At 40.3% G+C, this 12378-nt stretch overlaps 1 protein-coding gene across 2 annotated transcripts in view; it reads right to left on the bottom strand.

Moving 5' to 3' along the window:
- Window positions 1-4228: 4228 nt before the first annotated feature.
- AIG1 (androgen induced 1) overlaps window positions 4229-12378 on the bottom strand; it is a 121745-nt gene continuing 113595 nt past the window's right edge. For both annotated transcript variants that reach the window (XR_011808356.1, XM_027454424.3), the window contains 2 exons: window positions 8080-8243; window positions 4229-4899 (listed from right to left, as the gene is read on the bottom strand). Coding sequence is in view for 1 of the 2 variants with exons in the window: in XM_027454424.3 (XP_027310225.3) it covers window positions 4862-4899; window positions 8080-8243 (202 nt within the window). In the remaining variant the exon portion in view is untranslated. The remainder of the gene's footprint in view (window positions 4900-8079; window positions 8244-12378) is intronic.

The following is a 12378-nucleotide window of genomic DNA, read 5'->3' on the forward strand; positions in this document are numbered from 1 at the left end:
TCAACCTTTATAGAAAGTAAAAGGTGAAGAAGAAATTGTTGTCAGGGTTTGAAATAGCCTTTGAATAGCAAATTCAAAATGAACAATTAAATAAGAACATATGCCTTATCATTACAAGCTGCCATTTTGTATATCATTTGTGTATCATATCATTACTAGCAATACAAAGAGCCTTTGGGGAGCCTGTGGAAGGGTTAGCCATTTTTCAGTCTACACACAGTGTCCAAGTAGACTTGACGTGCACTGGTAGCAATTTAGCAAATACTACTGGTGGGCAGAGAAGCAAAGAAACAACTTAATATTGGGGAAAATGTTTGTCAGATCCCTTTAAAATAAGGCAACGGTTGCTATAGAGAGAAAGCAAAATATGGCTTTATCACACACAAGCCAAATTACAGACTAAAATAATTTCATTCTGAAGCTGCAGCAAAAGTTAGCAAATTATGGCAATCTCTTTGTAACAGAGTGGTATGAGAGCTGTGCAAATACATTTCAGGGTATCTAAATGCACAGAGAAAGTGAGAACGAGCACTGTAAAGCCAAACAGGGCATACAGTGAAACTCAAATTCATGGCAACTCTGTGGCCAGTCATTCTAACCAGCTTTAAATAAATCTCTCTTTTTTATGTTTTATACTAAGTCAAGAGAGTATTATTAAGATTGCAAAGTCAGGCATTCAAGAGTGAGGTAATGTCAAAATTAAGGCCGTCTGTTCAACCTTAATTTGGCCCCTTGCGAGTATGAATTATGATACTGCCTTTAATTAGATGATCACACAATATTTTTTCCTCTGCCTCATTCATAACACATGATGGATGGTGCTCACTGAATGATGAAACCATATTTTGTTTTTTCCTTGTGGTTCAAGGTGTGGCAGCCTTCCTTATTTACTGCATGCTATATTCTTCTCTGACAACAAAACTAATGATTCCTTCACAGAATTTTCTGTGTGGTTTATCATTATAGCTATGACATACTTTACAAATATTAATAATTTAATTTTACTGTGGTTCTCAAGGGAAAGGCTAGGAGTCTTTCCATTTAGCTTATTCATCTACAACCTATTGCTCAAGTTTTCCTCAAAGCTTTGTCTCCTTCATATTTGCTCTAGGCAGCTTTATTTGCATCAGCTTTGGGGAGGTATTGACGATACATGGGAACCAAGATCAAGGTCCCCATTCTGGTGTGCATCTTGGAAAGCAACCTCTGCATATGCATAAGCACTTTGGAGAATTACCTGTGCACTACAGGGAAGTGCAGGCAGGTTTTTTCCTACAACCTGGACAATGACAAGTAGAGTTTTGTCATAAAGTATAAAGTGTTACTAACATTATTGCTATCCTTCTTCCACAGAACCAGTTCCACAGCACAAGTAGAGAAAAGTTTCTAGACATAGAAAAAAAAAAAGTCTTTTTCATAGACTTTCACTTGGAAATAGATGACTTGTTCTGACAAAAGTTTTCCACCAAAAAAATAGTTCCCCCAAGAGAAATACCTTTCAGGGACATTTTCAGCCAAGATGGTTGAAATTTGGCAAGTTTACAAGTGACTTTTACTTTAGTCATCATTCATCCATCATCTTTCTTAAGCATGATGGATTGTGTAATTCTAAAGGGAATGAACACAGTCTAGAAGAGCACTCTCTGGGTACACAGGCCCCTAAGTTATTTATATCGTTGTTCATACATCATAGGTTGGATTTAATGCTCTAAAATTTTTTTTGACTTTAAATACTATGATTCAAAGCTCATAGGAGGTGGAGAACTTTCTGAGACCTGAGAAGACAAATTGAGTTCAGACCTTCTCCAAATACTATAAATTTTCTCAAACCAAATGAAACCTATCACATTCTGTGTCACATATATTGCCTTTGGCTAATATTGCCAACCTCAGGGGCTTAAGCCCATAACTGGTGTCTAAGCTTGGCAATCTATTTTTCTGAGGTGCTGAATATTCACAAATTCACAGACAAAAGGGAAGATAATTTTAATTTTCCCTATGTGGCACCTCTGAACAGCTTGGATACCTATCTGTGGATTCAGTTATGTCAATTTAGTCTCAGATGTCTCTGTTCTCTTTGTTATTACATTTCCAATATTACGTAAAATGACGTGGTAATAGAAGAAAAACTTACCCTGAATGGGTGCAAAGCATTGAAAAAGAGGAATCTTGACGTCAGCTGCCAGTCTCAGCCACTCAGTGGTGCATTAGAATCAGCAGAGGAGACATTCAGAGTGTGCTCTAGCAGAGTGTGTGTAGCTCTGTGGCATTTTGGGATTTCTTATTTGTATCTAACCCCTTTCCATCAGAATCCTCTTAAAATCAGTGACGGAAACAATCCATGTGAAATAAAAAAAAATCACGAAAACTTGTTAGTTTTAACAGCAGAACCTGGCTTACGCAAGTTCTCCAAATGACCAGTGTAAAGGGTTTGTGCTTTGAGCTTCCCACCCTAAGCCACAGTTGATAATTTCTTCACAATGCAGTGTGTGTTACCATTACTGCTGCTGTCAGAAAGTACGGCTACATTCTTTAGCATGTTTTTTGTCCATCAGTACCTTCACATGCTACCAAAGCTTTCAGAAGCAGTGACTTTAAACAGCTCATACCTCACCGAAACAGGACCGAATCCATGTTTTCTTCTCTTCCTGAGTTGTTACAAAGCCTGTTGCAAATAACAGACATCCAACCACCTCCAATAATAACCATCTATTACAATCAAGCCCAGTTATCTGTGGATAGAGTAACCATGTTGCAGAATTACTGTGCATGTGTGCCAACTCTGCTCAGGTCCAGCAGAGCTTAATAACCTTATTGCAAGGCCACATGGCTATAGCTAATTTGCTTCCAAAGCTAGTTTGAGTGCACAGGCAGGGTACTCATTTTTATCTGGCATTGAGCCATGGAACCCAAACCATCTCCAAGCAGAGCATTGTAGCCAGAAGCCCCCTTACTGGGCTGTGCTAGCACCACGTCCTCTGACAGTGGTGACCTGACCATGCAATGGCAAAGAGCAGACAAATGCAGGATGCATTAGCTCCTCCTTAGAGTTGCCTGACTGCAGTGATGTGACAGTGCCTTCCTGTAGAACATTCATTAGGGACTGCATTTGTCGTAATAACTTGGCTGGAAAGGTCCGACTATAGGAGCATTCACTCAGATTTTCTGTTTGATGCCATTTACAGAACCCATATTTTAAATTTCAAGATTCAACACCCACCTCATGTCCTTTAATGTAATTTCATCTGGAGCAGCTAGACATCAGCACTCATGAAACTGAAGTACCTTGGGCTGGAAGTGCTGCTGATTGTGTATCCTGCCCTCTCCTTCTCTGGGACCTTCTCCTGTGAACTCCATCTCCTTTATCAGCCCACATATTCCCATGTACTTTCTAGTAACCTGACCAGCTTCGAAATCTGCAACTCTGACCACCAAATTAAAATTATTGAGAGGACAGACAGTGACAAAGGCAATACAATCACAGAAGCCTTATTTTTGAATGAAACAATCAGAAATCACAATGTTGAACTACTGCACCATTTCTGTGATCATCTGTACATAAACAGTAATGGATTTAAAAAACGTACTGGAGAGCCATGTCATGATTTGCACGAGATCAGTTTCCCCAGAACTGTTCCAGAGCAGAAACATATTTAAGTTATATTAAAACTCTGTAATAAAAATCACACATTAACATATACCTCTAAAGTGCTCTATATGTGATAAAATAAATACACCTAAATATACTAATGAGTATGTGTGATGTGAACATTAGTACATTTGGATCTTCAAGTTACTTTTGCATAAAGTAATTTCTTGCTGAAAATCAGCAATCAATTCTACACATTTTTTTCTGCCTACTACAGTTCCCTTTTGATTGTCTGATAATTAAACAGAATTCTGTCAAGTTTCGACCACTACTAGTGTTTTGCAATGGAATTCCAGGCACAAACAGGCATATTTCTGATACAACAGGCATTTGCTTATGTGCCTTCCTGAAGTAAGGCTTAAACGTTCTCTCTCGTACTATGCTAATGGCTCAGCCCATATATTGAGAACTCACAACCTGAAAATGCAGAATCAGGTCTTGTATTGGGAAAATAAGAAGAAAAATCCTCATGTAGAAATAATATCATCTACTGCTGACATTGGAAAACCTGAAAATAAATCATTCAAATGCCATCAATCCATCTAGAATTTCAAGAATCAGCATGAAGAAACATAAACCTGGGGGTAACTTGATCTTTATTTAGGCATATTTAAGAAAAGTTGCATCATATTCAGATAGTCTAGCACTGCAAATAAATTTTTACTGGATTGATAAAATTATTAACATCACTGATTTAAGGCAACTGTTACATGTTACATTAATATTTCAGTCAGATTGAATTCTTCTTCGGCTACATTCATGCAATTAACTGTAATATATTTTTACACTGTACTTTGAATATATAGGATTGTTTTGTTTCCCCATATTAGACCTATCTGGTTAAGCTTTTCTCAAACAATACAAAGAATGGACTTGTTCTTCTGGGTGGAAGTGGACAGATTTAATGACTTCATGATTTAATGACTTATTTGATGCAAGAAATGGATGTTGAGAATGCTGTGGAGATAAATTTACATCTTATTTGTGTGTATCACATGCAAGCATGGATAAATAGTAATGGAGGTTAAAACACAATTATTATTCTTAGCTAAAATCATTTGCCTTCATTAAAAAAACCCAAATATCCTTGCACTGAGCAGAGGGCCCACTAAACTGCCTGGTTTCCAGAAGACTCCTCTCCGTGCCAACCTCTGTTGGGGATGAGAAATCTTCCATGGAGCCACGAACGAGCCTCCATGTTGCATCTATTATTCAGTCCATTTTTGTCTTCTCTTTTTCTTCTTCAATACCTGAAAACATATGGAGAACAGCTTTCAAAAATCTCAGAATGAACAAAAATGAAGAGTTTATTTAGAGAAGTTTCTTCTCGCACATTAATCTTTCTCTTCCCTTTATTGCTGTTGTTTCTCCCCTCCTTGCTCGCATGCCCTTGCCTGTGTCACCTCACCTGCTGCGAATGAAAAGAGCATCTGCACACCTGATGGCAGTGGTTGTCCAGTAATGAACCGCGCAGCCCTCCCTCCCTCCGGACCGTTTTCAGATCAGCCGAGCCCCCTGCCGCACGCTCAGCCTTTGACTGCTGCAGGGGACTGGGAACACTCAGTTCCCTTGGCTCCTCTGCTTACCTAAGAGCAAATTGGAGTAGATGTTATTAGAGCTGAAGCTAAGCAGCCAGATTTATCTGAATGCAAGTTTTTAAAATTCTGCTTCAGAATTTAGTAACTTTAGCTCCCTCCCCCCCATTTCAACACTGGGTTTTTAACAACCTTCATACACATCTCCCTTTTTCGAGAGCACAAGAATGAAGAACCGGTTCCTGCTGATAGGGTGCCTCTTGCCTTGCAGTGGCCATGTTTCAGCAATACCAGGAGGGCTGAGCTGACTGTAGGGCTCCTTAAAGAACTGATCCTGGCTGCAGGACTTTTCTCTTGTCTATGCTGAGCAAAGTCTGGGCCAGGCAGCAGATTGTGTTTTTTCTGGCAATGAAAACATTCAGCTATTTCATATGCCTGTTCCTGGACAATGAATTACTATTGGTATCTGACAAAAGTATTGTTCTTCTGACTAAGCCCTCTCTGCCAAACATCTCAAATAAAAATATTTCTTTTGGAGATTTTTATGCCTGCTGCATGTTGGAAAAGACAGCCCTCTGAGGACTGAAGGCAAAAAAGAAGTAATTTTTGAGAACGTTGAGAGGAAAATCCAGTCACAAGTAAGATCACCTGCTAATGCAATCTATGTGTAGATGGCAGTTACACCAAAAATCACTTTCAAAACACAGCTAATCAATTCCAGGATGGGAAACACTAAGAGCCATGTGCAGTTAGAAAGCACAACTGCAGAGTGGCCTTTGTTGAAAGAAGCAACAGGGAAAGAGACGGGTCTGCACGCTGCCAGCAGCACAAGTACAATGGCCCTGGGTGTCGCTGGCAAACCGATGAAGAGCCATAGTCACAGGTTTAACAACCAAAACAAGAGGCTGGGTCCAAAAGATTACAGTGGGTTTACAAGGCTGCTCCAGAGCCAATCTCGAGCCTTCTGCCTTTTGCTGTAAGGAACTTTTCCAATCATTTTAAATGAGCTGTTTTATTTGCCTTTTAAAAAGAGCCTCTTTCCTTTCTTCTGAATTGCTCTACTGCAGATGCATCAAATACTTTGGCAGGAATGCAGATACCCTCAAAACTGTGGACAGACACTGGCTTGTAGAAAGGGCAAATTTTTCCTTGCCTACCATGTTTGTGGTTTAACTTGGAAAAACTAACTGCAAATCATTTTGTCAGTAGTGAGGTTTTATTTAATGCATCTCCAGAGGAAAAGGAAAAAAAACCTCCGAACTCCAACAACCCCCTCTCACCCCAGAACTCTCATGGCAGGCTGCTTTAGTTTGAAACCTTACTAATCAAAAGCCCCTTTCAAAAGTACAGTTTTCAAATGATATTTTCTCAAATCTTGCATGGAGACAGATTGGCATTATTTTAAATTTCCGCTGTCATACACCTCAGGTGTGGTTTATGCAAAGTGTCTCAAGCATAGCAACACAGCAGGTGACTCATGGCATTATCTGCTTTGCAAGTGCTTGAGCCACAAGAGAGTGTGGATCAGTATTCTTTAACCAAATCAAGGAAATAACAGAGAGGATAACAAGGCCATGGTGAACCTGCTGGACGAATGACCCAATTAACCTGAGCTGTTCTGGGGTGGAGGGCCACAAGACCCAGAGATTTTGTTAGGCATACGGTGGAATAGCGAGGGAGATTTTCTGCCTTTTACTTATTCATGGACTTGGTGAGAATATGTGACTCTTCACCACATTACTATGCTTCATACAGGACTTCACAAAGCTCAAGTGGAAGTATTCCGTGTGGCTGGCTTTTCTAGAAACTTCTTTCCTGAGTTAACACAATTACAATAGACATGACTGTGACATCCAAGTGAGGCCTCAAAACCACACTTGGACACTGCGACCAATGATTGCTGGTTCTAGGGTACAACCAAGGAAAGCACTTGGCACCTGCTTGCTAACGTGAGCAAATGTTACATAAAACTGATTTGAGCTCCTGGAATCAGACTCTACATAGCACTAAAGGCCTTGTTAAAAGAGAGTTGTGTGTGCAGTAAGCAACCATGTGAATTTACGTTGTATTAGCAAGTGCACACTATGCTTCCCAAACAGGGATGCAGGCTGTTCATATGGTCACAATCCATTATGGGCCCAATTAATGTAATGACAGAATTCCCACTGAGCAAGTATTTCACTCCATTTGTGACTTGCTCCTGAGGAGATTATGAATGTTGTTTGCTTATTTCACGCATTTTGACAAGTGAAAACCATCTTTCGTAGACTAAAGACATCTACTTTTAATCTTGTGTTCGTCTTATTTTCCCTTTTCCTTTACTCAGCATTGGCTGGCCTAGGCATGGTAGATGAATGTAGAGTATACAGAGTTATGTTTACCCTCCAATAATGTGATCTTTCATTCCTATTATTTGATCAATGTGAAAATATTAATTTTCCTTGAGTAAATTTATAAGCAGAAAACACCTTATCTGAGAATACTTATACATACCTTATATCTGAGAATACAGTTTTTTATTTCTAACTCTAAGTTTAACATTAACAGCATTCCTACAAAATGATACTTTATTCTAGCTGCATTTAATGGGTTCATCAGCTAATAAGTGGGTTGTGAACCAAGTGGGTTGTAAACCTTTCAGGTAATTGCCAACAGCTCTTAAATTAGTATTAGAAGTTATAAAAAAATACATAGCTCATTCATAGCTCTTCATGCTTTCCAGCAGCAACTCCATTCATTTGACTGCTTTTAAGAGCAAGTAAGCAAGAAGTTTCAATGGAACTTCTGTCATTTTCCTTTGTTTTAGCCTACTAAATATCTTTTTGACTTTCAGGGGAGCATCTTCAAGTCCTGACAGAGCATTTCATAAGCTAATATTCCTAAAACAATACTCACATTTTTGGGTATCCCAGATGTAGTTGTTCAGAATCTCTCCCATCAAGTAGAAAATGTTAATTATTACAGTAACAGCTGCGAAAAAGATTATTTTGACACCTGGGCTGAGGTGCTCAAGAAGCGGGTACACCCACACTCCTGTAACATGGTGAATCCAGCACACCCTGAAAAAGAACAAAAACACCAAGTACTGACTCTTACAGCCCTGTTTTTTAGAAATAGTTTGGCTTAGCTACTGTAACCTAAAAAAAAAATCATTTGAAAAGACAGGGAGTCGCAACTAAATTCAGCTTCTTGGAGTGCCCGGATGATATACTTTGAGAACAGACATGAAAAATGATGAAACAAAGACTGATTTCCTGCATTGTTACAGTTTTGTTTTAAATTTAATATGAGCACTTGACCAGTTTTCAGGTTTTGATGTAGGCAGGCATTTCCTTGCTGCCTTTATAATTACAAGGAATATACCCTCCTGTTTTATAGAGTAGCATGGAAAGCGCAGCACTCCCTCAGTTCCAAGCAAGTTCTTTTTCCAAGTGGCATTCCGTGTTCTTGAGGCTCTCCTACACAGCCTGACTCTTGGCTTTCTGGAGCATCTTTGTTTTATTTTGTATACATTTGTGTGTGTCTGCTGCTTTTCCTCTTCACACCTGGCAAGTGGCTCGGTTTCTGGGTTTGCCAGAAACACATGGGTGAGCTTCTCTTTAAAACAACAACCTTTCAGCACCTGTGTTTTAGGCTGCTCCTCTTTTCCTTTCAGCTACCTGTTATCATTTGGATCTAATGATTTTTCTCTAGGTGGAACAAACATTAAAAAAAAAAAAAGAAGAAACCCTGTCATCAGTGAAGTTCTGCCGACTGCACTCAATAAAGGAAAAGGAACAATGGTGACTCACTGGTGTCACAGAGATTTTTAGCATTCAGCCACAGCGGAGATCATCGGTACACTAACCCAAGAGACAGTGTGTCAGCTCTACTGCAATGCAGCCCAAAGAACCCCTCCAGGTACGTGGCTTCTCTGTGTGTGCCTGCAATGGGCACCTGCACTCTCTGAAAGGAGAGCTGTTGCACTGAGATCTGAAACAGTGAAGTCAGAAGGGAGCAGATGGAGTCCATACATTCCAGTAGCTGGAACCTAAGAAAGGGAAATGCTGCCAAAACTCTTAGCAAACATCACAGAGGCTAACTGGGAAAAGGCTCAGCAGAGACTAGACTGGGGCCTGTGAGCTGCTGGGCTCTCTGTAAGAATGTAGATCTTTTCCTCTCTGATCCTGCAATTTGAGAGAGAAGCATACAGCGAAGCACAGCTAGAGCGAAGACTAAGCAGTCACAGACACAATTACTGATGGGGATTTCCATGTCCATATTATTTGCTTCACTTGCTGATACTTCTGTTTGTTTAAGGAAGACTTTTGATCACTACGTCAACAGTCACAGGCTCCCCAAGAACAGAAACACAAAAGTCTACTCAAAAACACTGTAATAAATGCCTGTCACACAGGGAGTACAGCATCCTTGTTTAATGATTCTCCCTCACCCTGGAAATGTTCATGGTTGTCATAGCTTCCCTCCTCCTTAGAAAAGCTTTTATTACAGCCAAGCCTTCAGCAGTTGCACACTTCATGTAGGAATTTACATGTGTTGGTAAATTAATCTGCATGATCTAAATGCAGACTAAAAACACTTTCTCCAAAGGAGTTCACATATGGAAAATGATCTCTATACTTTACAGTTACTTTCCAAACTTTGTTCTGTACCAGAACTGAGCTGACAAGATAAAGGTAACTGTGAAAAAATAAAGGGTTACTGTGTAATCCATGGTAACAGGGGATACCTTGTTCCACTTGGTCAACAAAAAGGATGGGATTGTTGGTAGAAGGGTATGGGGTGTCCTTTACTCTCAGGTTGGCTTAGGAGGAAGCGTCTATTATTGCCCAGCATTTTTTGGTTCATTTACTTTTGTTTTATGATCATTTTGTGAAAAACAAGCTCTGATGAAAAAAAAAAAGAAAAAAGCCAGTGTCTCTTTTTCACTTTTCTCTGGCATGATGAAACTGTCCATCAGTACAAGGACCTTTACAGAAGGACTTTTCGAGGGATGTTCTAAACGGCACCTATGTACCCAAGTTCATGAACCAAGCAGAAGTGACATTTACTAGAACGCATTTATGCTGGAAAGAAGAAATATTTTCTCAATCTGACCAATGAGTCACCGATGAGCTCACAAATGTCAGCTGTGTCTGGTTAGTTCAGAATCTTCGAGTACATTTTATGAACTCTGTCCTTCTCTGCCCAGAACAGTAGCCCGTTATTTGTTTGGTGACACCGCTCGTGTGTTCAACCTACCTGCTGTACATCTGTCCCCGGGGCTGTGACAATGCAGGAGCTGGTGCTCTGAGGACAGGAGGTACCGAGTGCCACTGAGGAGATGACTGCCACCGACTCACCTGATCAGCCACCCGGATCTGCCCTGCTCACTGCGTTTTGATGGAGTGGCGTTAGCCTCCTCTCCACCGAGCACTGACACGCCGGTTGCTCCTGCGTTGCCTGCACCACAAATGGCAGCAGCAAGAGGATGATTGCTACCATGGAAACCTCACCTGATGGCCTTTCTTAGCGGGCTCGCTCCTGCTTGAATGCAAGCTAACTCAACGCTGCACAATAAAGAGCTGATCAACCAGAGGCATAAAGCCTCCATACAAGATTGCTGATTACTAATGTTAATGAATGCCTTTAACATTGCAATTCCAGTAGTCATTATTCCTGGCCAACCTCATTATTAGATGAGCACAGGGGAGCATGCATTAAGATTTACTTAGGAGTGCAAACCTAGATCCAATTTAAGACCCTGTTATTGAACAGGTATGAAAAAGTGGGTTGTTTAGATAAAAATATATTGATGAGAAAAAGTTTAAGCTAAAACTGGGCTGATTACTTCTGAGAAGATAAAATTAACTTAGAACCTCACTGTGTTTTGGTTCTGTGGCAGCCCATGTAGATGCAACCATGTGTTTTCAAAGACGAATATGCTACAGGTGATAGAGCTCATTTTTTTCCACTTGTTAGAACTGGTAAGGCAAAAAGGAATGGAGATATTCCCACATTGTATTCAAATTAAAATGTATGTTAAAAAAAGTGGTGATTTGGGGAAATTTTCAACCAGATGGTGTAGAAAACAGAGAAAGTTATTTGAAAACACACACTATTCTTCTTTTTAAAATATCTGTCAAAAAGCATTGACTTTGTAGCTGTTTTTCACTTTTGGTATACAGTGGATGTTGTATATCTCACCTATCAAAGTAATGAGTCTTCCTGTTTGCTGTTTTTCCAGCAGTAAGTCTGTCTGAGAAGATGAAAATCATGCAGAGAGGATACACATACATTTCTTTGGCTACAGATTCTTTGTTGTTGAAGAAAAGCAACTACTTCAAACAATTGTGGGAACCTTGTGTGAAATGTAGTCCTGGTACGAGCAAGCTCAGTAGGTGGATATCACGGTAGATGACCATGGCAACTGAAAGGTTTTGCAGTGGGAGCCAAGCTGCAGAAAGCAGTTGCTCCTTCATGATGGGGACATGGCTACATGAGATTGAAAACTAAGTGTTTTAACCTCTGGAATGGTCCACCCTATCTTGCAGCGGCATATCACTGAGCTCATGATATTAAAAAAAAAAAGCATACAAGTTTGGAAGGATGTCATGTTTCCATTTAACTCACTCCTCTTCTCTGGGCAGTATCATGCGACTCTAGGAAGCTTCTGAAGTCAGGAGACTGTACGAGCAGTAAGAATGTGCAAAATTATGCTTAAGTTCAAAGAGTACATGGTGTATAAACTATCAAGTCTGCAGGAACCAAGCATCCAGTTTTTGATGTGGATTATGGAAGAAAGCTTTCCTTACAGGCTGGTCATTCCAAAATGGCCTGCTGAATCTTCCTCTGAAGCATCCGATATTAGGAACAGTCATAGTCTTGATAAGTGACCACTCAGTAATTCCCTCCTGGTCACTTCTTGCAGCAGTGCAGAAGCAGATCCTCTCCCACACCTTCTGTGCTGTTCTGGTTTCCAGTGACTGGCACAAAGGGACGGCTGAGTCTCTGCCCCCAAACAGATCCCAAGCTAGTTCCCGTCGTGGCTACAATTTATCAAATGACAGAACGTGGGCACTTTCTACACTTTTATTTCATGATCTTTCCTAGCGTCACTCTCCTTCTCCACAGAAAGGGAGAACTTTACCCAGAACTATTAAATTGTGGAATGTCTCCCAGAGGAGGTGACGGGCTTACAGCAGCTGAGTCATT

Source organism: Anas platyrhynchos, chromosome 3 (genome assembly GCF_047663525.1).
Source record: "Anas platyrhynchos isolate ZD024472 breed Pekin duck chromosome 3, IASCAAS_PekinDuck_T2T, whole genome shotgun sequence".
In the NCBI taxonomy this organism is placed as follows: Eukaryota; Metazoa; Chordata; class Aves; order Anseriformes; family Anatidae; genus Anas; species Anas platyrhynchos.